This window comes from Chlamydotis macqueenii, chromosome 3 (assembly GCF_036417535.1).
Source record: "Chlamydotis macqueenii isolate bChlMac1 chromosome 3, bChlMac1.mat, whole genome shotgun sequence".
Lineage (NCBI taxonomy): Eukaryota > Metazoa > Chordata > Aves > Otidiformes > Otididae > Chlamydotis > Chlamydotis macqueenii.
The window spans coordinates 37,946,087-37,972,183 of NC_141558.1; the positions used below are offsets into that span (position 1 = coordinate 37,946,087).

Sequence of the window (26,097 nt, forward strand, 5' to 3'; positions counted from 1 at the left end):
GGGAGGGCATTTAGTGCCTGCAGACCTCACCTGGAAAGCAAACTCGGATTTAGACTAAAAGTAGCATCAAGTCATGTGGGTCTATGTGCTCTTTATTTTCTGGCTTCTGGTTTGGCTACAGTTTTGTAAAACAACGATCCTTTAACCTCGTTCCTGGCTGTTGGAATTTGGATCAAAGGGCCTCCCGGGTCTGTCTGTGGTGCTGTTGAAAAGGAAGGTGCTAGAGACTCTGAAGATCTTGCTCTGCCCTTCAGGGCAAGCCATGGCTAATACATCCCTGGTAAGCTAGAAGACTTCAGTCCCAGCTTTCTCTGGGTGAGATTTCCACTTGTTGTAGGGCTTGCAGAAAGCCCTTATGAATGTTGTGAAGGTGAACTCTCCTACCTCGCCATGACTTTCAAATCTCTTGTATGTGTTGCGTATACATTTCCAGACCATATCTCAAATTATGCTATTAAAAACTTTTTTTTTTTTTTACCAGCACAGGAGAACTTGGTATCTCCAGTTTGCTTTGGGAAGAGTAGTCTAAATGTTTCATAGAATCGTGGAATAGTTTGGGTTGGAAGGGACCTTTAAAGGTCATCTAGTCCAACTCCCCTGCAAGGAGCAGGGACATCAACGTGTTTGTTGATGTTTGAGAATTCCCTTGTGAGGGTTACTATATCGGACACTTCCTTAAGCATCCTTACTGCTGAGTAGGGTTCCCAAATGTTTGTGAGGTATATGGGTTCTGTTGTTTCTTGTTTTGTCCGAGTCCTCCTAGGGAGCTTAGAAAAGTGTATTGAATGGTTCTTTCATCCTTTAGAGTTTAACAACATTTGTACATTTATTATTTTTCAGGTACCTTTAAAACCAGGAAGGAGTCTTATGGATTGGATTCGACTAACTAAAAGTGGGAAGGACTTGACTGGTTTAAGAGGGAAGCTAATTGAAGTGACTGAAGATGAGCTTGCTAAACACAACAAAAAGGAGGACTGCTGGATATGTATCAGAGGTTGGTTGCTGAGATGTTGCTTCTACATTTTTTACCTAGCTGCTCTCTTCTGCACTTAAAGAAAAAGCAACAAAACCCGAACAACAACAACAAAAGCCACACCCAAAACCAGACTTTGTGCCTTCTGTGTTTAGGCCAGGTGTAATCTTGACATAATTGGATACATCTTTGTTCAAGTTAGAGATTCTGTGTCTTGGAGAGTCCTTAGCAGTTGACTCTTTTTAGGAATTGCTTTAAAGCATCCAGAGACATATAAATGTGATCTTTGAGAAATAAGTCTGCAAGCCCACATATTACTTCATAAAACTTAGTGAGGCAAATGACAGTTGCCACACAGAGCAATTGTAATCTCTTATCTAGCATAACAAAGATCTGTGGTAACTAAGCTATTCTGTTTATGTTATTATTTTAATGAAAATTTAGCTCAAAAGTTGAAAGTATCATATGTTTTAAGTTAAGGATGTGTGAAAGGTGGTTTGGAGCAATGGCTGTAGCTTGAAGAATGTTTTCAGTGCTGAAAACGAAGCTCCTAGTTGTCTTACAGAAAGGAGTAAAGTGTTTCCTCACCAGTTTAATAATTTAGAGGCTAAACTATGTTAATATCACCTTAAATTTGTTATAATAACAGCATTTCTGTGGAGATAGATTAAGAAGATCAGAGTACGTAATGTGACATTTCTTTAGGAAGAGCAGTTCATTTAGTGGTAACTTTGATCTGGTAAGGAACAGCATTGATATTTCACATAATGTAATCTCTGAACTCCAGGAAAAGAAAGTTAAGAATTTCTCTATCAGGGCAACTGGTTTTGTTGGGTGTTAAAGGGGATTAGAGTAAAAGTAAGGGTAAAATGTCATTCAGTACTGGCTTTTGAACAAAACAACAGGATTGTCAGTGGTCTGTGTGCTGCTCTTGCACATGTGCTAGTGAAACTATAGTGGGAGGAGAGCTAAAGAAAGCTTATTTACTGTGGAGGTCTGTTCTTTTTTTTCTCTCAAAAAGGAACATATACTGCAGACAGAATCACTGCTTAAAAATGTTTCTACTTTGTTTTTGATCTCTTATTCCCCTTAGACTGCCTCTCTGAGGTTGGTGCAGGTACAAGAACTGTATGGTGCTGCTTCTGTATCTGTCTTTAAGTTTTTCCATCTCTGCCTTTTCTTTGTTGTAGAACTACTAATGCAAAAAACCAGCATAACTGAGAATCCTGGTAGATTATCTGTAGACCTAGTATGTGGACAGGTAATAAAATAACACCATTGTGGAAAAGACATTTGGACTGTGTCTCTATAACAAAGAGCAGAAATTGATGAGAGGGGTGTGAAGTAGAGGAAGATCAGGAGCTAACTTTGTTCAAAAACCCAGTATGAGCCCCCAACACAAGAAGGACGTAGACCAGTTGGAGCTAGTCCAGAGGAGGGCCACAAAGATGATTAGAGGGCTGGAGCACCTCTCCTATGAGGACAGGCTGAGAGAGTTGGGGCTGTTCGGCCTGGAGAAGAGGAGGCTCTAGGGAGACCTGATAGTGGTCTTCCAGTACCTCAAGGGGGCCTACTGGAAAGATGGGGAGAGGCTGTTCAGTAGGGCCTGTTGTGACAGGACGAAGGATAATGGCTTTAAAATAGAGGGAGGTAGATTTAGATTGGATATTAGGAAAAAAATTTTTACAATGCGAGTTATAGAACACTGTAACAGGTTGCCCAGAGAGGTGATGGATGCCCCATCCCTGGAAAAGTTCGAGGCCAAGTTGGATGAGGTTCTGAGCAACCTGATCTAGTCAGGGATGTCCCTGCTCCTTGCAGGGGGGTTGGACTAGATGACCTTTGAAGGTCCCTTCCAACCCTAATCATTCTATGATCATCAAAGAAAGCTGTCATATAGGCCACAAATTTATATAAAAAGTGGGATGTCAACAGGGTTAAAAAAAATGTGAAGGATATATAAAAAGACTTCTTTTGCTCCTGCAAGTTTGATGTTAAATTGGAGGAGGTCTACTTAACATTTTATTGCGTGCAGTAATCAATGCTGCACACAAGATGGCATAGTGAATACATCCATCAGAAGACCAGGTCAGTAAAATATGCAGAGATTCTTCCTTTGTTATATGGAATGGTTTTTCTTACCAACTAGGATTGTCCCAAGTATATCTCCTTCCTGCTCAATGTTGAATGCCACCTCTTCTGAAGTAATTAATGTACACTTCTTAATGTGTTAAAAGCATCTTATGAAAGCACTGGCACAGTTCCACTTCTGGTAGCTTCCTGTTTTGATAATGTTATATATCTTTAAATATTCTACTAGGTAGGCCTGCATTAGTCCTGTTAACAGCAATATGCCTGTAGTGAAATCTGTTTATAGCTGCATTCTCCAGGCTCTAATTACTCTGGTTGTGTAGCAACAATAATTAGATTTCATCATTTCAGATCTATGAAGAAGCATAGTTTTCTCTCCCTGAAAATACTGAGAATAGTACTTATGTAGAAAGAATGCTGAGCCCTTTTACTGGGACAAATTTGGTACCAGAGTTGTAAGCCTTTAATGAGCAGAGGCTATGTTTAGTTTTTTATATTGCTGAATCTGGAGAATGGAAGTTTTGTTGCTGATGGTAGCAGTTTTTCCTTATGGGAGACAGTACATTCCAGTAGGCATTTTATTCCATGGGTGATGGGAGGTGGGGAAACAACTATGACAGCACTTTAGGAGTAACTTAGTTGGAAGGGAGAGTGAAAATAATTCTGTGTGCTAACTGCCTCAGTTTCTCTATTTAAACCAGCCTCTGGTTCTTTCACCTGCTAGTTAGGATACATGTTCAACTTCAAGGGTTTATTCTATTAAAGCTTTAACCCTGCAGGTTTCTCCAGGCATTCACTGGGACAAGTGGTATGTAGGGCGTTGTAGGATTGGCCTCTCTATGTAATAAGATACCCAATCACATAAAGCACAAGACATATCTTATGTTTTTGTTTTTGGAAAGTCATACTGTTTGTTCCGATCATGTCTGCTGTTTGCCATTACACTGTTAAATATCCACCAACCTTTCAGCTGGTTTTGGAGATAGGAGTGGTTTTAGTGGTTGTAAAAATACTGCTCATTTTCTGCAGGATTTGTATATAATGTCACACCGTACATGGAATATCATCCCGGTGGTGAGGATGAACTAATGAAAGCAGCAGGAACTGATGGTACAGATCTCTTTGATCAGGTGAGAACAACTGGTAGGCAATGACACTTGCTTACTGAAAGGTATTTTGAAAAAAATGCATGTTTTCTGATTATTTTTAGGGCATTCCAGTCGAAATGGTGATTTGAACTTTTTCAGGTCTAAGGAAAGGCAATGAGGTACTGCTCAGAAGGGTGTTCATGTGTTGTGAAAAAGGCATATAGTTTAAACTCTGTACCAAAAGACAATAATAAAAATGTCATTTTATGTTGGAATGATGCTTCAATTTGACCATTTTATTAAATTATTTTTTTTTAGCAGAAATAGCAATAAAGCTAGCAACAACTTGAGATACCACCTTCTTAGTAAATTACTACAACAGCTAATTGCTGGCATTTGAGAGGTTTTCTTCTCAGAACTTTAACTTTTTGAAAAACACTTGTGGTATTCTTTTGTTTATTAACTTGACCGCTGGATTATCAGCGAACAAAGTACTAAGAAAAAATGCTGGGGTTGCTATTAACTGATTGGGAATAAACTGCAAGATGACAGTTGGTCTCTTCCTTGTCTATCGTTTGTTTAAATGTCTTGAAAAGACTCAGAAAATTAAAGGGTCTGCAGAGTGTACTTTCTGTAAGTAATCACTTGCAAACCTGGTGCTCTAAAAGGTGATTGACTGAGTTGGTATATTTTGGAAAGACTTTCTTTGAATCTCCTTGGCTCACAAGGTTTCTCTGAGAAATTGGGAGAAAGCAGAAAGGAAATCTCCCCTGTTTCTGAAAGGAAACATTTATCTTTTTACAGTTTGTGCATCGCAGTGTTATGCCTTTATTTGCAAAATGTTTTTACCAATTAATGTAAATAAAGATGTGATGATGTTTTAGCTTTATTAAATTTATCTTTAGTTAATCCTTTCACAAAAGAAGTGTTGTATTCCGGCATAGTTCTCTATGAAATTTGGAGTTTCTTTCCTAAAAGTTAATCCAGTGTCAAAGTGTGGCCTGGAGTTCTGTAGCTGGTTCGCTGTCAAATGTTGTATGATGTAGACAGAAATGGGAATCTTGACTTCAGGAAGATTTGGGGAAGCCCCTCAAGTTGTTATTAAGTTCAGATACCATCCCGGTGGTGAGGGATACATACTTCCTACATTTTTTTTAGTTTGTTTTGTCGTGGGAGTGGAAAGCAGTGTTCAGATCCTTAAAATATGCTGTTCACATTTTTGTTTCTGACTGATGTCTTTCCTGTTCTGGAGGCATTTCTGTTGTTACCCCCTCTGCTTTACCATTCTGTGTCTGTTGGACACTGATCGCTTTAAGAGTTCAGTAGGTTGCTGGTATTTCTCAAATTTCTAGAAAAAATAACTGTTGTTTGAAATCCTTCATTTCTTTCTGTTATCTGGATATAAGGAAACTACAACTTGTGGATGAGATTCTTTGTCTCATCTTCTTAGCTTGTCCAGTTTAAAGTTATTTTTAAATCTCCAAGTACGATTCAAATTTTTAATGCAGCACTTAGTTTCCTTTTCTTTTATGATGTTGTCCTGGATACCCTATCAGAATTGCCTTTTCTGCCATCCATTTCCTCTGGAAGTTCTCCAGTTCTGGTCTATAAAGCTACTGCTTTTTCTTCACTTTATTTGTCTTTCTAAAATAGGTAATTTCCAAATAATTCAGTGATAGTAAGAGAGAAACAAACAGAAATACACCAACTTGGTAGGAGGTGTTTGTGTGTCTAAACAACTATTCTTTATCTTTGTTTCCTTCATCCTTTTCACCCTCACTTCTATCTAAACAAGACTAATTACCCTTCTTGTAAAGACAGGATCTTTATTCTGCTAATTGCATAGCATACATCATAAAAATGCTCTTCTGAAGTATTTTCTGTAACTCAAGATTAAGATGTTCAGATACTGAAAAGCATAAATTGTATAAATTAAGCTATTGTCACATTTTCATGGTTCTATTTTTTTATTTGATTACATACTATCTATAATAGAAGTAAAAATAAGTACTGAACAACAGAATAATGACTGTGTGTGTTTAAAAAAAATCATCTAAATTAGTTATATTAGCCACTATACAAAAATGAACTTTTCTGTTTCAGTGCGTAGAAGAACATAGTAAGAATTACAAATTTTGTGAAAATCAATTTTGTTAATATAGGTTCATCGTTGGGTCAATTATGAGTCGATGCTGAAGGAATGTCTTGTTGGGAGAATGGCTGTCAAGCCTATTGCTGCTCCAAAAGGTGAGGGTTTTAAGAATTAAATATTTTCCCTTATGCTTTATTCCAAAATTTCCTAAATCATCATATTTATGAGGAGAGTCTCTATTCTTGCGCAGGGATGAAGGCTATTGCGTACATGCAGTCTTTACATTAAATAGCTGAAGATGAAACTGTTGTATGCATTAAAACTTCTGTAAGTGATGTACTGCTACGTTTCTTCTTTTATTTTTAGTCATCAGAAAACAGATGTGTGTTATGTGCATATGTATATAGAAATTTTTTTTTTTCCCCCAAGATCCCTCTTCCTTCTGATCCTAACAGACAAACTGTCATAGGCAGCTCTCTCATCTTGAAATGAAAGTCAGTATCTTCAGTCAGATTTCAGCACCAGACGTAGGTCTGGCAAGCTGCATGTGTATTGAGATAATTGAATACACTTTATGGACAGTTATCCTTTCCAGAACGCTTTATTGCATCCTTTAGTTTGAATTTACTTGGAGAAAATGTTGCTGATACAACAGACTCGTCTGAGCCAGGACAGCAAGAGATGTAGTGTGTTATTTTAAAATGCTGCTGATCGTTTCCAGAGACTTTAATCTTCAGTATTTGTTCTGGTTTGTAGGCCACAGCAAAAATTTCCTATACCTAGGAAGCAGACACTGTTACCGAATATTGACCCTTAGCAAAACTGCAGTGAAAACATTAAATAATTAATGTTTGCAACTATTTTTCTCATTTCTGTGGCATCCTTTAGTTCACAGATTCAGCCATCTCTTGTAGCTCTTCAGCTTCTGACAAGATGCACTGCGTACTTACTTAGCACTTAGATCACATCTCCTAACAGTTAGGTTGAGTTCAGGTCTGTACGTGAAGGGGAATAGTACTTTACATCTCCGTATTGTTAGGTAGCTAATTTTAGTGTGGAGCTTTTAAGGTAAATGCTGCAAAGTATAAACAAACCTCAACAGTGTAACTGCTTCGTGGGGTTGAGGTGTTACAGAAGAGTTACTACCACTTTGTCATCTGAGTTAGAAATTTAAAACTAAATCTGACTTTTGCTGGTTTCCTTAATCTAACTTTTCTGCAGCTGAAAGGAATTCTTGTGGCAGCCAGTCAGTAAAAAACAAACATGTCTTTGCCCCTGTCAGCTCTGACAGCCCGTTTTCTACTGCTCACTGTTTCTTCTACTTTTCTCTCTAATAGGACTGCTCTATCTATTTCGCTATGCTAAAATTTGCAGGATGAAGATTGCCAGCCGTGTAAAAAGTGGTTCTGTTGCCTGTGTCTCTTTTGGCCATTTCAGGCTTGAAAAAAAATGTAACTTTGTTATTGAAGAATAAAACGGATTAGACTGCATTGGCTGAAATTCTTCATTGTAAAATTCTCAAAGTTTACTTTGATTCCTGGTAGGCTATGTTTTCTCCTCTCTGGAACAGTGAATTATAAAAAATGCGGTTGACTAACTGCACTGTCAGCCAGCAACAATTCTTGTCTTGTGTCCTTCCAGAAAGACAAAGCAAAGTTTACATTTGAAAATGGAAGAATAAAATACAGAGTTAAGATGCGTGTTTTTGAATATAGGATTAAATAAGCCCATAAGTACGGAGGAAAGTCAGGCGTATAAATTGCTTTATTTTTGTGGCAGAGGGTTAGTGTTTCGCAGTAGGGTAAGCATCAGTGCTTGCTGTTTGGTGTGGTCTCAATATGGTGCGAATAAGGCATATGCAGGTTTGTTGGGGCATTGCTGAAAGATTTGTTGTTTTTTAGCTTAGTTTTGTTTCCTGTATTCTGGTGATTTTTTTGGAAGGTTGTAGAATTACTTGCTCAGTGAACTGTTTAAGGAAGCTGAAGCTTGTTTCTTGCATACTTCGGGATTTGTTTGTTTGTTGTTTTTTTTAAAGAAAGAAGAGTATTTTGAAGGTGCTGATGATAGTTAATGTTTTGTCAACTTGTCTTTTGGGAATACTGCTTGGTGGTATGGTAGTGACCAATAGGAAATTCTGATGTGTCCCTTCTGTGATGTGTCAGAGCGCTGGAGCTGTGCACTGAAATGCATAGTGTTTGTACTTGCTGAGAAGGCCAGTGCAGGAACTACCACAGTACCCAGGCATGTAAGAGATGATTTCAGTATCTCCCTCAGCAAACCTGTACAACATTAAACTGCTTGCCTTCCCTTCAGGGTACTCAACAGTAAACATCAGCATGGGCATCAGTTTGTTGTCTGGTATCTTTTAATACTGCTATTGTTTCTCATAGACACATCTTAGTATATGTCCCTGTGTCACTTCAGTGGTAATGTAACTTGGGAGTCGGAATGTGTGTTATATTATTATTAATTCAGTGAGATCAGGCTGAGAGCTATGGTGTCGTCCAAGGAAGAGAGGTAGGACTGTGTCTTGGAAATGCCTCAAACTGTCCTTAAAATTGCAATTTCGGTTTCAGTGCAGCGTGTTAAAATGTAGTGAAATGAGAGTAGACTTTTGTACACAAAAAATTACCTTTAATCACAAACGAGTTTTTGTGAATTACTTGCCTATACTGGCGGAAAGCTTGAAGTGGTGTATAGCAGAATACACAGACAAATAGAGCCTCAAGCAAAAATTTTGAGTGAACTGTCCCATTCATCTTGTGGAGTGTTTTGTTTTTAGCTTGTAGTGGCACAACATGAAAGCCTCCAATGAAGGCAGTTCTTGGTCACCTCTGAAGTAATTTTGCAATACTGTATGCTTGATGCTTTGTTCCAGGAGCTGTTTGTTCACTTCTCTCACAGTGGCATTTTTCCTCTAACACTGGCTGCTATGATGCAGAGCACTGAGAGGAATTCAGAAGAACAGGGGAGAAGCATTCACATTTTGGCTTTCATAAAAGGGAGCAGGAGGAGCACATTGGTTTGTCCCACTTCCCCAAACCTGGCTCCCATAAAAGAGGATAAAAAAAATAGGCCTTCATATTGGGACATTCTGAGATGTGCTTGTGGAAAAGGCAGAAAGTGGCTTGGGTACATCCAAAGGACTAGTTTCCCCATAGATTTGCTATGAGCAGAAGGATATGTAGCTGAGAGTTGAACACCATATGTATGAATTAACACTATATAATTCACCTGCTTGGTCTTTGTCTTGCTTTTTTTTCTCCAGCATTTTTTGTTTGGAGTAGTTGCAGCATAATGTAGATAATGAAAAACTCAGATAATAACTTGTCAGATAAAACCATTTGACAGAAGGAAGTTGTTCTGGTTTTGTTAGTGAGGGGGGGCCTAAGGTGGTAGCTTCTCTAGGAAACTGCTAGAAGTCGCTCCCCTTTGTTCAGTGGACTCGGCCGGGCCTAGGGCGGACCCGCTGCTGGCCAAGGCCGAGCCAATTGGTAGCAGAATGTCCCGTGATAACGCCTCTGCGATAACGTATTTAAGTAGGGGAAAACAGGAAAAAGAGGAGAGAAGATGTGAAGCAGCTGAGCGGGGGGGCAGAGAGGGGGAGGCGCGAGCCTCATGGGCCTTGCAGGCCTCACCCTCTGGCCTCCCGCCGGGCAGCCGACTGGGCCCAACTCGGCCCGGCCCGGCTGCAAGAAGTGGAGAGGAGATGAGAAGTGAATAAGATGTAAAAAGGATCCTGAGAGGCGTCTGCCAGCCTGTTGTGAGGAACGGCTGCAGACGCCAAGGTCAGTTCAGAAGGAGGGGGAGGAGTAATATGGCTCCTGGCCAAGATTCCTCTGCAACTCGTGGTGAAGACCATGGTGGAGCGGGTTGTCCCCCTGCAGCCCATGGAGGTCCACGGAGGGGCAGAGATCCACCTGCAGCTCGTGGAGGACCCCACGTCAGAGCAGGTGGAGGCCTGAAGGAGGCTGTGGCCCGTGGAGGGCCCGCTGGGGCAGCTGTTCTAGAGGGACTGCACCCCGTGGAAGAGATGACCCACGCCGGAGCAGTTTCACGGAGGACTGTGGCCCGTGGGAGGGACCCCACGCTGGAGCAGAGGAGGAATGCGAGAAGTTCTTCCCCTGACGATGATACAGCGGCGTAAAACAACGCGTGATGAACTGACCGCGACCCCCATTCCCTTTTCCCCCCCCGTGCCGCTCGGGAGGGGAAGGTAGTAGAGATAATGTTAAGCCCGGGAAGAGGGAGGGGTGGGGGGAGGTTATCTTGTTCCCTGTCTCATTCTCCTGCTAATTTTAGAAAATAAATGAATAGTTTTCCCCAAGTCGAGTCTGTTTTGCCCGTGACGGTAACTTTAAGGATTTCTCCCCGTCCTTATCTCAAACCTTGAGCCGTTTTTCTTATATCATCTCCCCCTGTTCTCTCGGAGGGTGGGGGGAGCGGGAGAGAGACTGCGTAGTCTGGTCCTGATCAGGGCTGAACTACGACAGAAGTTATAGGAAGATTTTCTTTTTCCTGGGTTTCTGCCAAGGGCTGGGTTTAGATTGCCAAGGATTGGGTTGGTCAGATTCAGTGTCTACTGTGTGTCGTCCTGAGACAAGTTTCATCGAAAGTCTTAGAGATTTAGTGAGCTTCTTAGCTATGAAGTTTATAGTTGCACAAGATAATCTGTGATGTCTGTTTTGAAGTACCAGTGTTCTTGTCTTTCCTATTCTTTAGTGCTGTGCAACTTTTGACATTTTTAACATAGTATTTTTTTAATTATACATAATCTTTTGGAATGCTAATCAGTGCTACATTTATTTGTGAGTTCTTGATATCTGAAGCATCCTGGTCAATCTGTTAATGTTCTGGAAGGTGTATTTGGAGATCCTTACTTTGGCTTTATTCTTTGTCATGATGTGTGCAAGTACCATGCTGTAACTTCTTACTGTCGTGCTTTTTTATTTCTTAATGCTTGTAGAGATTTCTGCTACTCTATCTGAAGAGAGGAGACGACTTAATGGTAAGTATTCACCTGGCGTGAGATAGGGAGTAACTCTTAAACTTACTTGAATATTATTGAATGAGCAATGTTTATCCGGAGTTCTATCTGTCTTTATTTTGAATCTGATGTTGAGGTGTTAGTGATCTATGGAAATTACAGAAGGCAAAATCCTAATCAGGTATTGTGGATTCAGTGTTTAAAAGTAATATAAGACTGCAGTAGAGTAGTATAGATGAGAGAGAGGTATGAAATGGACAAGCTTTCTGCTCTAGTCTGACAAGAAAGGTCACAAATCACTGTGTGATATGAAATGTGCTGCTACAAAATTTCCAGGCTTTTTGATCCTTCTTTGTCTCAGAAAAGCTAGGTGGCCATGCAGCTGGGATAGCAGAGGTAAGACAAGATCTTGGGAAACACTTAAAATTAATAAGTCTGCTAAAAGCTGGAAGGTCATCACTAGGAAATGAGTTGAAATGAGTTGAAATGGAGGTAAATTAACTGATCACAGCATGACTGAACTGCTTGAAATGCCACTGTGAGAATGATTGGGCTGACAATTGGTATAGCTTTGAGAAGCAGCTATAGTCCTGTGAATGTATCAGGAGGTTGACCATAGCCCTTGTAAAGACGAGGAAGCATTCAAACTTGCACTGAGCCTTTCCTTGCATGTAGCTCTGATAGCTAGTGATCGAGAATTATGCATTTGATTTTGATGCTTTTAGAGAAATGTTACAGACTGATTAGTTGTATTAGTAGAAGAGTCTTCCTAAAAGAATGTAGCTTATGAAGTCCCATCAAATGAGTTGTGATGGGAGTGTGTTGGTGGAGCAAATAAGATGAACGCCTGTGAAAGGAAGTAATACAGTTTGAACTCAAGGCTGATCTATTGGCACAAAAGGGGACACGAGCAAATTGGTCATGGAACGATGAAGGGTGAAACTAGAGCATTCAAATTTTGGAGTGGCAGGAGGAGCAGAAACCTGGATATGTCTTAAGATGAAGCCGGAGAAGTTCTCAGAGTGGTGTCCCAGCAAGTCCAGGCACAGTAAGGGGAAGATAACTCATTCATTCTTTCTCTGGTGAATTTGAGTTCCCATTTGTTTTCTTTTTCTTTGCTCTCTCTTTCTGTTCTGTATATAGAACCATAGAATCATAGAATGGTTAGGGTTGGAAGGGACCTTCAAAGGTCATCTACTCCAACCCCCCTGCAAGGAGCAGGGACATCCCTGACTAGATCAGGTTGCTCAGAGCCTCATCCAGCCTGGCCTTGAACGTTTCCAGGGATGGGGCCTCCACCACCTTTCTGGGCAACCTGTTACAGTGTTCTATAACTCGCATCGTAAAAAATTTTTTCCTAATTTCTAATCTAAATCTACCCCCCTCTATTTTAAAACCTTTACCTCTCGTCCTATCGCAACAGGCCCTACTAAACAGCCTTTCCCCATCTTTCCAGTAGGCCCCCTTGAGGTACTGGAAGACCGCTATCAGGTCTCCCCGGAGCTTCCTCTTCTGCAGGCTGAACAGCCCCAACTCTCTCAGCCTGTCCTCACAGGAGAGGTGCTCCAGCCCTTTTATCATCTTCGTGGCCCTCCTCTGGACCTTCTCCAACTGGCCCATGTCCTTCTTGTGTTGGGGGCTCCAGAACTGGACACAGTACTCCAGGTGGGGTCTCACCAGGGCAGAGTAGAGGGGGAGAATCACCTCCCTCGACCTGCTGGCCACGCTCCTCTTGATGCAGCCCAGGATGCGGTTGGCCTTCTGGGCCGCAAGGGCGCATTGCATGCTCATGTTGAGCTTCTCATCCACCGGCACTCCCAAGTCCTTCTTTTCAGGGCTGCTCTCAATCCATTCCCCGCCCAGCCTGTATTTGTGCCTGGGATTGCCATGACCCAGGTGCCATGACCCAATATGTTGTATTTGACTTCTAAAAGGCAGTTTACCTTTTAGCATGCACAAGCATTGAGCTACCCAAAAAGTTAAGCGTACATCATATAAAAGTAAGCAAGACTCACTTTATTTGTTCTGATTTTGCTGTACAGTCTTACAAGATGTTAAGCTAAACTTTGACAGATTGCTGCCTGTCCTTCCTTTTTTTGCTTCAGCAACAATTTGCTGGAACCTGTTAATCTTGTTTTGGAGGACTCGGGGGAATTAGAAAACAAACTCTGCTTTACTCTGTCAGAATGATAGCACTAGCAGCTAGTAGTTATTAAATACACAAAAAGTATTCTACTTCTTCAAGTAGAAGACTAATTATACCATCTATTTCATTGTTCTTCTCTTCTTTGTTATTTTGATTGATGAATTTCTTACTGTTTGTGCTTGTCTAGCTGTCCAGAGCTTTCCTATGCATCTTTGACATTCAGTGTATTCAGGTAAAGAGAAATAAGTTGTATTCCTCAGGGATGCATATTGGGCCCAGCCCTGTTGAACATCTTTGTCAGTGACATGGACAGTGGGATAGAGTGCACCCTAACTATTACTATGATGATTTTTTGTAATATTAATAGTAAAAAAAAAAAAAAAAAGGACTTAGGCAGTTCCACCATCTGAAAACAAGCTAATGTTTGAGTATATGCACATCAGATCTTGAAAAAACTTATGTAGAAAAGGGTGGTGGGAGAAGAGTTTGAGCTAGAGTTTCAAGTAGAAAAATCTTGAGCTTCAACCGTATGGAATTCTTTAGCATAAGTAATATAAGTGTTCCTGTTTTTCTTAGTAATATTTGGAGTTTACAAATACGGGTCAAGCTTGTTCTGGGTCTTCTAAGAACAAAGAAAACAGTAGGTACAGAAAGCTTTCAGAGCATCCTAAAATAGTTTAGATTGGAAGGAACATCTGGAGCTTCTTTAGTCCAGTCTCTGCTCAAAGCATAGTGAACTTCAAACTTCGATACTACATCAGATGGCTCATGAGCAGCCCCACCCTAATGGGGAAGAGATATGGTGTTTTGTTTTTTCTTTTCTTGTTTTGGGCTTCCCCCCTGCTCATAGATAGCCAGATTCTTCTCAGAGGTGCACAGCAGAAGGACAAGAGGCAATAGACAAGTAGTAGTGAAAATTCTGGTTATCTTCTCTACTTCTTTCTCTCCCAGCTCCTTCTCTTTAGGTAGTTGAAGACTGCAGTTGGATTTCCCCTTAGCCTTTTATTCTGGAGGCTGAAGAAACATAGTTCCCTCAGCCTCCTTTCATATATCACTGTGCTCCAGCTGCTGATCATCTTGGTGACCATTCCCAGGACTTGATCTGGTATATCAGTGTCTGTCCTGCACTGTCAAGCCAACACCGGACACAGTACTCCAGATGTGATCTCAGGAATGCTGAAGAGAGAGGAAGAATCACTTCCCAGAATTGATTGCTATGCTCTTGCCCAGGGTGATGTTGGCCTTCATTATCACAATGATGCAGTATGTGCCCAAGTTTGACTTCTTTACTAACTCTCTGGAATGTTTTCTGCAAAACTGCTTTCTATCCTTTCAGACCTCCAACTTGTTTTATTGCATAAAATAATTTTTTTCCCAAGTGCAAAACTTTGCATTTGCTTTTGAGCTTCATGGAGCCTTTGTCAGCACATTTCTTCAATCTGTGAGATTTCTTTGAGTGATAGCCATGACTATCACTCAAAGTATTTCGACGACTTCCCATAACGTGTTATTGGTCTCGTACTTCCTGACAGTGTGACAGTGTGTGCCCTTCAGGTTGCTAATGATGATATCAAACAGTATCAGCACTCCCTGTTCCTAGGGAATGACAGCTGTAACTAGTCACCAGTTGGACTCTGTACTGTTCATCACACCTTTTGTGACTGGCAGTCCTACTGATTTTCTATCCAGATTGTAATCCACCTATCAAACCCAGCTATCTTCAGCATGGTTACAAAGATAACGTGAGAGACTCTATCAGTAGCTTTGCTGTCTCATCTTCCATGGGATTCTGCAAAGCAGTTCCCTGAACAAGCTGAAGTTTGCTCTTGTGAGGAACAGAGTTGCAATTCTGCTGGTCCCTTCTCTTAGGACCTTAAACTCCTTCATTTCATGCCTGCCATCAGCCTTCGGCTTCACCACAAGCTCTTTATTTATGACCACCATGACCAGTAGAGCGCTTTCCTTAATTGGTTCATCGGTCACCTGAATCATTGTCTTTTTATTGCAATGTGAATTCTTGTTTTCACATAGCATCTTACAGTATTTCAGAATAATTCATAAATAACTTGGTTTGCCAGAATATTCTATTTTATTATGACTGTTGATATATTTCTGTTGACCTGCAAAAGCAAATAGGAGTGTGTATGTCCATGAATATGGAGGCCAACCTAAGCATGTGATATATGTCCTCAAGAAAGACTTAGCCTTTAAGAAGGCTTTTGTCATTAGGTAACTGTTTTTCTTTTGCAGTCTAACTACTCTGCCATTTAGCTTCCTTGGCAGATGGTGTGTACTTAGGGGTAATTAAGGATCAAAGAATAAGTAATTCTAGCAAGTTTTAATTGCTTTGGTTTAATTCCTCCATCTGGATGATCAAATAGTTTTGACAGATTCGATTAGACCAGAGAGACTCTTTGTTTTTATCTACTTTCCACATGGTGGAGCCACTAACTTATTGTGTTTAAACTTGTAGTTAAACTAAGAAACTTACTGGCATTAAGAGGATAAAGATCTAGGTAACTGAGAATTCATAGAATTCATACATTAATTATTTCATGCATAGCCATTTCAGGTTTGCAAGGTTTGCCTGGCTTGAAACCAGCACTTACCAACTGTTGTCTTAGACTTCTGACTAACCATTGTCCAGGAAAACTGCTGTTCGTGTAGTGTTACAAATCGTTTTATGTTTCAATCTGTGCAGCTTCCTCCATCGTGATTCTTTGTAACTTCCTTCTATTAAAATTGATGAAGGATTGCAGTTGCTTTAATGTCATCTCTGTTCAAGTTTTTGCCAAATATGTTCAGTTTCAGATTAGCACAGTTGATGTTTTCAAAAACTGACCAAGTATTGCCTCTCAGCAAAAGCTTTTTCAAACTGTTTCATTTTGTTTAATAGTTAAAGTGAGTAGCTGACTTATGTGAAAATTCCTACCAAAGCACAAAGTACAGAGATTAAGGCTGATATCTTTGATTAACTGACTGATGTGAAATTTTACTTGTGAATTAGATTAGACCAGATGTCCCAAATTGAATTAGTTCATCTGGATTGTATAAACAAATAGTTCTGTTAAAGGAAATTCATCCAGGTTACATTTTTCTGTGTTTCACTATCACAAAGTGTGAAAGGCTAATAGCAGATGAAACTGAGACCAGGCTGCATGTACCAGAAGGGCTGCACGCACATGTTCCATGGTATATGGAGCTCTTAATTTGTGAAATAGAACTTCATGTTCACCAAGAGGAAGTGCTGAATAAAAACAAAATTTAAAAAGTGCACAGATGCTTCTGGCTGCGCGTGGAAATAAACCCACTAAATATTGTGGAGGAGTACTTAGAACATTCAATTTAAAAACAAACAAACAAAAAAATAAAACCAAGCAACCCCCCCCCCAAAAAAAAAAAAACAACCCCAAAACCACAAACCAACTCTGATTATTACTTCTATTAGGTGAGCATCACAGCAAATATTTTAAGGACTCTGCTTTTTGTAGGTGTGCTTCCTGAGAAGAAAATACTGGGTGCTTCTGCTAAAGATTTAACTCCAAGGTAAACCTTTGTATTGCATTGTCTGCTGAACACTCTGTTTAATAATTCTGTGCAGTTCCTGGTAAATGCAAGCAGCTTCTTCCATGGTTAGCTATTGATGTTTCAGCTAAATGAGTATGTATCATTACCATCCTCTCATAAGTGGGAAAGTTGAGGTTCAGGTTTAAACAACTTCCCAAAGGTCATATTGACCATATAGGCAGATGGTGATGCAAGGTTCTTGGCTTACTCTGTTGGTTTCTAACGTTTCCATTGCCTGCGTTGTATACAAATTTATGGCTTATATTTGCAGGCTCCTCAGCCTTGCTTCTTGAGAAAACTCCTGGAAAGTGATTCCAGCTGGGCTGATTACTTTTTTTACTTTAGTTAATTTGTCCATAAATATATGAGTTGGCATGCCTTGGAAAAGTACTTAATTTCAAGCTGGACTATATTAAGATGTGATAGCTGTATCCAAGTTTCTACAATATGCAAAGCAGGCTCTAAAACCTCACTGTGGTATGCCTGCTATTGTCACTGAGGTGTCATTTTACTCCATGATGGCTGGAGTCGCCAGGGTTCAGTTTCTCATTTTGAATCAAAATCTCCTGTGAGTGTGTTATCTCTGGGCTAGTTATATGCAGTCATGTAAAATATTGTGGCTTGTGAACAACTGGGAACATGGCTTATCTTCTGGGGTGCTCCCCAAACCCCGCTGCCTTTCTTCCTGTGTGTATCTGGCATGTTCTGGTGTGTGACTAGAAGGTGTGTAGCTTAGAATGTATTGGCTGTCAGGAGTGTGTCTGCTGGAGGAGGCATTGTCCCTCTCTGCCTTCTTTTCTGGTCCAAGAGTCCAAACAGAAGACAGAAGTGGTTAGGACATTGAGTAAGGGAGAAGATGCAAGAGGTTAATCTTGTTGTGGGGACAGAGTTGGCTGTCACTTGCTAGGATTGCAACCTTCAAGATGCTAGAGTCAGGTGAGAATTGCGGATGTCCTATAGTGGAGAGCCAGGCATGAGGTTCAGATGTATGGTCCCCGTGAAAAAGACTAGAGAAAGGAATAGCTTTTCTGGGGTTGGGTGAGTAAGTTACTTCTTGGCATGTGTAAGGCAGTGCAAGCAATCAGCATTTGAAGGCTTTCTATTTCTTACCTTACCCTGGATTTATTACAAGGTTTGGGTGGCCTGGGAACATAGGAATGTAAAATCTTGATTTGGGGAGATGAAGGGAACTGAGGTTTTGTGATATGTATGTGAAATCTATTACTCCTGAAAGCCAGCCTGCCTGTTTAATGCTTTTACCTGGAGTCAAGAATTTTAGTCATCTTGTTAGGAAGGTTCATATGCTGCAAAGAGGATCCACATGCTTTTTAAGTAAAACGAATGCCATATAATTTTAGCTGCAATGTACTGACTACCAGGAAGCATAATTAGGCTGTTTTTATTTTAATAGTCTTTTCAAAATTATTGGCTCTGGACTTATGTCCTGGTTTTGGCAAGGATGGAGTTAGTTTTCCTCTCAGTAGCTGGTGTGTTTTGGATTTTGGATGTGAATAATGTTGATAAACACACCGGTGATATGAGCTGTTGCTAATGAGACCAAGGATACCATCTGGCTTTCCAGGTCTTGCTAATGTGCAAGCGCAGGAAGCTGGGAGAGAGACAGACAGAATTGACCCAAACTGGCCAAAGAGAGTATTCCATGCCATCAGTGTCATGTTCAGTGTATAAGTGGGGGTTGCCCATGGAAGGGGCATCTCTTTTTGCTGGCATTGCTGTCTCTGCCTTGCTGGCTCCTTTTCTCTCTTTTGCTTGCTGCTTGGTTTCACTTACATGATCGCTGCTCAGGACAGGCTGTATTGGTCATTGTGACACTGGATGGTGAGAAATTGTGCAGTGTTCATTTTGTATATTTTAGTATCCTTATATTTTGTTATTATTGTGATTTTCCTTTGCTATTCTAGTAAACTGTCTTCATCTTAACCCATGAGTTTTCCTTTCTTCCCAATTTCTCTCCCCCATCTCCCTGGGGAGGGGGAGGATAAGCGAGAAACTGTATGGTGATTAGGGCTAAACCACAAGAACTTATCTCTTAAAAGAACAGTAAATAGTAAAAAATAGTAAATAGTGTGGCTTGTAAATTAATGAAATAATCTCTACTTGAAAACTACTAGTTAAATATGTTTTGGTATGCCCAAAGAAAGTATGCATTTTTTTCTTTACTGCATTTTTTGTTTTACAGTTATGACTGGTTCCAAACTGATAGTTTGGTCACCGTTGTCATATATACTAAGCAGAAGGTAAGTGTATTTTATGAAAGAGAATTACGAGATCCAGTTGTGATCCAGCTTGAATTCTGAGAGAACTTTGTTTTTGTTTTTGTTTTTTTCCCTTGCTTATGAAAGGATATGAATGCAGAGTTGGTGATAGTTGACTGTCAAGACAAACGTTTAAGGGCAGAGATTATTGTGGATGACCACTCGTATCTTGTAGAAGTTGGTAGGTACTGTAATTTTGCAGTTGAAAGTACTGAATTTTCATTCTACATTATTAAAACCCTCTCATCAGACCATATGTGTTTTATGTATACCAATTAATATTTTATTCCTCTTTCATTAAAGATGAGTAACTTAAAGTACCTTGATGTAAAGGAATTACATTTTTTATCAGCTCACATCTTCATTTGTTTAGTATGTATTTAGCTTTTTACATGTGGAATAAAATGTAGTAAGAAATTTATGTAAAAGTAATGTGAATTTTTCTTCAAGTGTGTTTTTGATGGTTATTGAAATGCGCTTATTCAAAAAGGAGAAGTGGAATGATTTAGATAAATGCCAGATTGATAGCTTTACATGAGTCATCATTGAAAGTGATGGGGAAAATGATGCCTTTCTTCATGTTATGTATTAGGCCTGCAGAAGTCACTGGGACTGATATGATACACAAGTGAAATTTTAGGGCCAGATAAAAGTGCATATGGTTCTAGGCTCATTAGTTCACTCAGTATTTCTAGCTTTAAACTGTGTGTGTATATAATGACTAGGATGTAGTTTTGTTTCCTCTTAGAATAATTTGTTTTTCTTTATTTCAGACTTGCATCATGCAGTTCAAGAAGACTTGGCTGGTAAGTACTGTCTTTCGCAGCACTTCTGTATCTCTTCTCGTATCAGAATGTGGAATTTCAATTTGTTGTTCTGACTCATCAGATACTTCAGTTTTGCTTACCACCAGGTTCTGACACAATCAATCAAATCAAACCACAGGACCGAATATTTTTTTTTTTTTTTCCGTTGTGGGATTTGAGCCTGTGAAATTAATAAGTTGATGGTGCTCTGATCCCTCTGAGTATGACTAAATGTCAAAATAATTAGAAGTTTGTTCTGTTGTGTATTTGTAAACTGTTCTTTGGGATTTTCTGGGATTTAATTATTCATTCAAATGGCCTTGAAAACAAAGGAAGAGGTAAGTAGTAGTTGTTACCAATTTCCAGTAAATGAGGACTCTGAATTCATGAGCATTCTTTTTCACCAGATGGGCTGTGAAGCTTTTCACAATGTATTTGGTAAATAAGATATATTAATTATGCATATTAAGTTAGTGCTTGTTTTAAATGCACTGCGAAACATTATAATGAGATAGCTGGAAGTATATTAAATTTGATCTTTTAATTTAACGGATTAATTCTGTGTATCTTGAGAAATGACTAATCCTTCTAAAATTTAATTATAATGGAAGAGTAAAATATTTTTTTTTGTACAAAATGTAACTAAAAGTAGTGATGTGAAACCTTTTATCTTTTAGTGAATATTGCTGAAAAGGTTGGGAAAGTAGAGATTATTTTAAAGAAAAAGGATAACGTTCATTGGAAAATGCTGGGACAGCCCTTGGAGAGTCACAATACATTTATCAAACGCACAGACAGAGGTAAGTGTTTTCATCACCATGTTACTAGTTGTTTTAAGACTTCTTGGAGCATTAGACATGCTTGATTTCTCCCAGGATTTTCTTTTCCTGTAGTCATACTTTGTTTCTTTGAAGAATGTTCTCTGGTCTTGTTGAAAGCTTCTCAGGAATTCTCCTTGAAAAGGTTCAGCTTAGAGGTGTTTTGTTTTGTTTTGTTTTGTTTTTTGCTTTATTTTGTTGGTTTGTTTTGTCCTGCAGTAGAATTGGAGGTCTTCTAAGCTTGTGGAAAGACTGAAAGAACCTAGTAGAGGAAGGTTAAGACTGCTTGAATCTTGTTGCATCTCATGGCCACCTGTGTGCTTGATATCCTTTCTGTCCATATAAAAACCTCAGTAGACCCTGAGGAGATAGTGCATGGACTTGTGTCAGTCCTTATAGGAGTAACTGTAATGAAGGAACAAAAGCCTCTACTTCCAAGTCTTACTTACAGATGTAGTAACATCTTTCAATGCTGTAATGTTGTTCCAGCACCCTTCATCTTTGTAACTTGAGCTATGATTAAATAAGACACTTAAAACCATGTGTGGGTATTGAAGCCAGCTCTGACTAAGCTGATGTGTCTGCAAGAAGTAGATGTTACCTCTGAGTTCATTGTGTGGTAACCGAATAGTATGAACTTTATGCACCACCAAAATGCATTAGTCTGATTAGTGTGCTGCTTTTTTTTTTTTTTTTTTTAAACAGATAAATGAAAAGTTTTTGCACAATTACATTATATGATATCAGCATGGTCCTGATGTTATTGCAGCTGTCAAATTTCTCAAAAACCCTCTTGGCTCTCTGTCTAATGATGCTCAAAATTTGACTGTTTGACATTATTATGTGTGAAAGCAAAGCTGTACACTTTTAAGAGCTAATTAAATGTTGATCACAGTGTTGTACACCCCTTACTGGCTCTTAGTTATGCTACTTAGGCCTTTAAAGTTGAGAGATTACTGTGGTAGAAAAGGCAGACTGACTGCATAAAAACACATCTCTTTAGCTTATGCAGAATGTAATTTTCCTTATGAGAGTTTCAGAAACTGTTGACTCATCTACTTTAATATTAGACTTTTTCAATATAATCCTCTGAATTTAAGGAATTACAGCCTGGACTGTTATGTTTTCCACTGTCCGTTGCTCATTTTGTCTCTCCTTGTCACTTTTCATGATCATAATAGAATGGTTTGGGTTGGAAGGAACCTTCAAAGGTCATCTAGTCCAACTCCCCTGCAAGGAGCAGGGACATCTCCAACCAGATCAGGTTGCTCAGAGCCCTGTCCAACCTGACCTTGAACGTCTCCAGGGATGGGCCATCTACCACCTCTCTGGGCAAACAGTTCCAGTGTTTCACCACTCTTACCACAATTTTTTTTTCTTTATATCTAGTCTAAATCTGCCCTCTTTCAGTTTAAAACCTCTGCTGCTTGACCTATCTCTACAGGGCCTGTTAAAAAGTTTCTCCCCATCTTTCTTTTAGGCCCCCTTTAAGTACTGGAAGGCCACAGTAAGGTTTCTCCGGAGCCTCCTCTTCTCCAGGCTGAACAGCACCAACTCTTTCAGCCTGTCCTCATAGGAGAGGTTCTCCAGCCCTCTGACCATTTTCATGGCTCTCCTCTGGACCCACTCCAACAGGTCCATGTCTTTCCTGTGCTGAGGGCTGCAGAGCTGGATGCAGTACTCCAGGTGGGGTTCCACAAGAGCAGAGTAGAGAGGGAGAATCACCTTCCTCGACTTGCTGGCCATGCTTCTTTTGATGCAGCCCAGGATATGATTGGCTGCCTGGGCTGCAAGCACACATTGCCAGCTCATGTCCAGCTTTTCATCCACCAGTACCTCCAAGTCTTTCTCAGCAGGGCTGCACTCAATCCCTTCATCCCCCAGCCTGTATTGATACCGGAGGTTGCCTCAACCCACGTGCAGGACCTTGCACTGGGTCGTATTGAGCCTCTTGTGGTTTACATGGGCCCACTTCTCGAGCTTGTCAAGGTCCCTCTGGATGCATCCTGTCCCTCAGGCGTGTCAGCTGCACCACTCAGCTTGGTGTCATCTGCAAACGTGCTGAGGGTGCACTTGATCGCACTGTCTGTGTCATTGATGAAGATATTAAACAGTACTGGACCTCTGAGGGACAGCACTTGTCACCAACCTCTATCTGGACATCGAGCCATTGCTGGATGCAACCATCCAACCAATTCCTCATCTGCTAAACAGTCCACCCATTGAATCCATATGATTATGGAAAACAAAATGAGCAAATAACTTGAAAGAACAAGAGGTGTAGAATATAGTGGCTTTATAGCTCCTTTGCAAATGAGGAAGGTGAGGAAGATTGGATGCAACTGTCAAAAATCCAAATTGAAGGTTAGTAACCAGTGGTTCCTAGATTATTATTCTGCAGTTTTTTCTAAGAAGTCAGTCTCCAGCATAGCATTTGTCATGTTATGCACAGAAGTGTTATAGTGTTGTGTTGTGATTTAGCCTGAGTCACCACACAGTTTCTCGCTCAACACCCCCCCCGCCCCCCCCAGTGGGATTAGGGAGAGAATTGGGAAGGAAGGAAAACTCATGGGTTGAGATGAAGACAGTTTACTGGAATAGCAAAGGAAAATTACAATAATAACAGAGTATAAGTATATCAATATATACAAAATGAACAGTGCACAATTTCTCACCACTCAATGTCACAATGACCAATACAGGCCGTCTGAAGCAGTGACCACAGAAACGAAACCAAGCAGCAACCAAAGGAGCGAAAGGGAGGCAGCAAGGTAGAGGGAACGATGCCAGCAAGCAAGCGAGAGGTGGAAGAAGATACCCCCCGCCATGAGCAACCCCTGCTTATATATTGAGCATGACGTTTATGGCATGCAATATGCTCTTTGGCCAGTTTGGGTCAATTATTTTGTCTGTCTCTCTCCTAGCTTCCTGCATCTGCACGTTAGTGAGACTTGGAAAGCCAGACAGTGTCCTTGGTCTCATTAACAACAATCGATATCATCGGGGTGTTTTATTAAAATTCTTCACATCCGAAATCTGAAACACACCGGCTACTGAGAGGAAAATTAACTCCATCCCTACTGAAACTACGCAGGACATATAGATATTGGATAACTTTATTATATATCACTGACTGAATTCATATAGGTTTGAACTCAATTTAAGTTAAAGGACTTGCTGAGCCCGAGTTTCATCAGTTCCCTGATTAGAAAGGTGAGGAATCTAGCAAATATATTTATATCTATGGCTTTTTAATCCCTACTCCAGAAACGTTTATTCTACACTTCTTTTAATTTTAAACTGTTGATTTTAATTTTAACTTTAAAATCGAACATGCCAGAAGGTTTATAGAGGAAGAATGTTCAGACCAAAATGTCTGTCTCATATTCCAATCCTGTGCTTTCAGCTGAGCCATAAAATCTATATGTTGGAGGCTTCTGTTTGTTCAACTTAGTTTTAAGTAGCCACTATCTTTTTGTGCTTAGAATTGTGGCCCATTACTATAAATTGCAGAGTTTTTAATTTTGCTTCCATTTCTGTGGAAGCAAAATAATGTTATGTGTAAAGCAACCTTGTACAGTGTGAGCACAAAAATGGTGATTAATAACTCCAGATGCTCTCCTTGTCTTTATTGGATGTGCACTTGAGTTTGTATATCATACTACTGAAGCAAAATAACTTTATTCTGGAAATAATGGCTACTTCAGGCCTGGTAAGTAATTCTGACCTCATAAATGAATTGATACGTTTTGTATATTAGGTTAAATAGATCTTTGAAGAGATCCTTGAAGAGGAGATTAGATTGTTCTTTGATAAACTGCAGAAATGCTTAGGATGAAGTGTGTTACAGACATAGAGGTTCTCCTTAACACTACAGTTTATTTTGCAGGCTGGAATGGCCGCGTTACCAAGGTTGTATGTGTACAGTTTGCCTATTTATTTGTGCATGGAACCATTCTATGATTCTCCAGAAGATATCGTTATCTGTGCAGCAGTTTTGTTAGTAAAACTTATTTCATATATATATATTAATTATGGTCCTGTAGGTCTTGTTTCCAGCAGTGGAGGAAGCTCAGTTTAGAGAGGGATGTCTCTAGACTGTGGTTGTATTGAGTTTATGTGGCAGGGTTTTGGTAGCAGGAGGGCTGTAGGAGTGGCTTCTGAGAAGAGATCAGGAGCTGTGATGCTGACACTCAGTATCTGCAGAAAGTTTAGTCAAAGCTAACCTCCTTCCCAACTGTTTTCACTAGTTTGAAAAGTAGGAGTTGATATTGGGCACTTGCATCATGTTCCAAAATTGAGAGAGCAGTGCCTTTTGCTTGGTAGCAAATTCTAGTCTTTGGCATCTGCCAGTTAACTGGGCTTCATGGGATACTGAAAGCAACTGTTCTCCTTCAGCTTGCTACTAGAGGCTGATGTTCTCTTGTTGAAAGGCTTTTCCTGCATTGCCAGTTGGTTTTGGTTGCAGCTCCAAATTTGATTGGGACCATTGATAATGAACTAATTTTATTTAATATAGCAAACAAGACAATCTAAAGTGGCAGTTTGCTTAGACCTAGAAAGGTCTCTTGTTTTCAAAAGTCAGATTGAGTGAGTTGGAACGAAAGTTCTGTATGACAAATTAAGAAGAAAAGGAGGGAGGTAAAGGTTAGTTCGTTGTGTGTGGGAAAGGTTGGGATTTGACAGGTTGGAAAGGTCAGATAATTGTCAGGAAACAGTGAATCGGTTGATGAATGAGTGTTTTAATTTCTCTCTTCACTCCCAAATATCTGAAAGAGTATTAGCTGCTCAGTATTGTGGAATATATTACCAGCCTCCCATATCCTTCCAAGTAATTCTTAAGTTTGAAGAATTTACAGCAATCTTAGCGTATTTGTTTCTATACTGTACTTTGCAATCTTAGTATGTATTGTTTTTCAAAGAATGGTAGAAAACCAAATTACAATAAACCTTTTATAAAATTTATATTATATAACCAGAGGGCTGATGATGTTTTGTTTTACTTCAAGATTGGTATGAAATGAAATTACTGCCTTTTCTTTTTCAGGGCTGTAGGCATTCTTTTGGTACATCTGAATTGTCTGCTCATTCAAAATAAGTGGTTTGTAGGATGTTAGATGAAAGACATAAGAAAATATTAATGAAGAAAGATGTATTCCATGTCAGGGGCTTTACATCATGCCTCTGCAGGCATTTATAGTGGGGAACTGTTGTGGTTTAGCCCCAGCTGGCAACCACGTGGCTGCTCGTTCG

General features: G+C 39.9%; 1 protein-coding gene across 2 annotated transcripts in view; it reads left to right on the forward strand.

Annotated features, from left to right (window-relative positions):
- The window catches only part of CYB5R4 (cytochrome b5 reductase 4), a 38,873-nt gene that overhangs the window by 684 nt on the left and 12,092 nt on the right, over positions 1 to 26,097 (forward strand). For both annotated transcript variants that reach the window (XM_086743737.1, XM_086743736.1), the window contains exons 2-10: positions 841 to 994; positions 4,094 to 4,194; positions 6,315 to 6,399; positions 11,211 to 11,252; positions 16,869 to 16,923; positions 19,145 to 19,202; positions 19,308 to 19,401; positions 19,994 to 20,026; positions 20,704 to 20,826. In XM_086743737.1, coding sequence (XP_086599863.1) covers positions 841 to 994; positions 4,094 to 4,194; positions 6,315 to 6,399; positions 11,211 to 11,252; positions 16,869 to 16,923; positions 19,145 to 19,202; positions 19,308 to 19,401; positions 19,994 to 20,026; positions 20,704 to 20,826 — 745 coding nt within the window. The remainder of the gene's footprint in view (positions 1 to 840; positions 995 to 4,093; positions 4,195 to 6,314; positions 6,400 to 11,210; positions 11,253 to 16,868; positions 16,924 to 19,144; positions 19,203 to 19,307; positions 19,402 to 19,993; positions 20,027 to 20,703; positions 20,827 to 26,097) is intronic.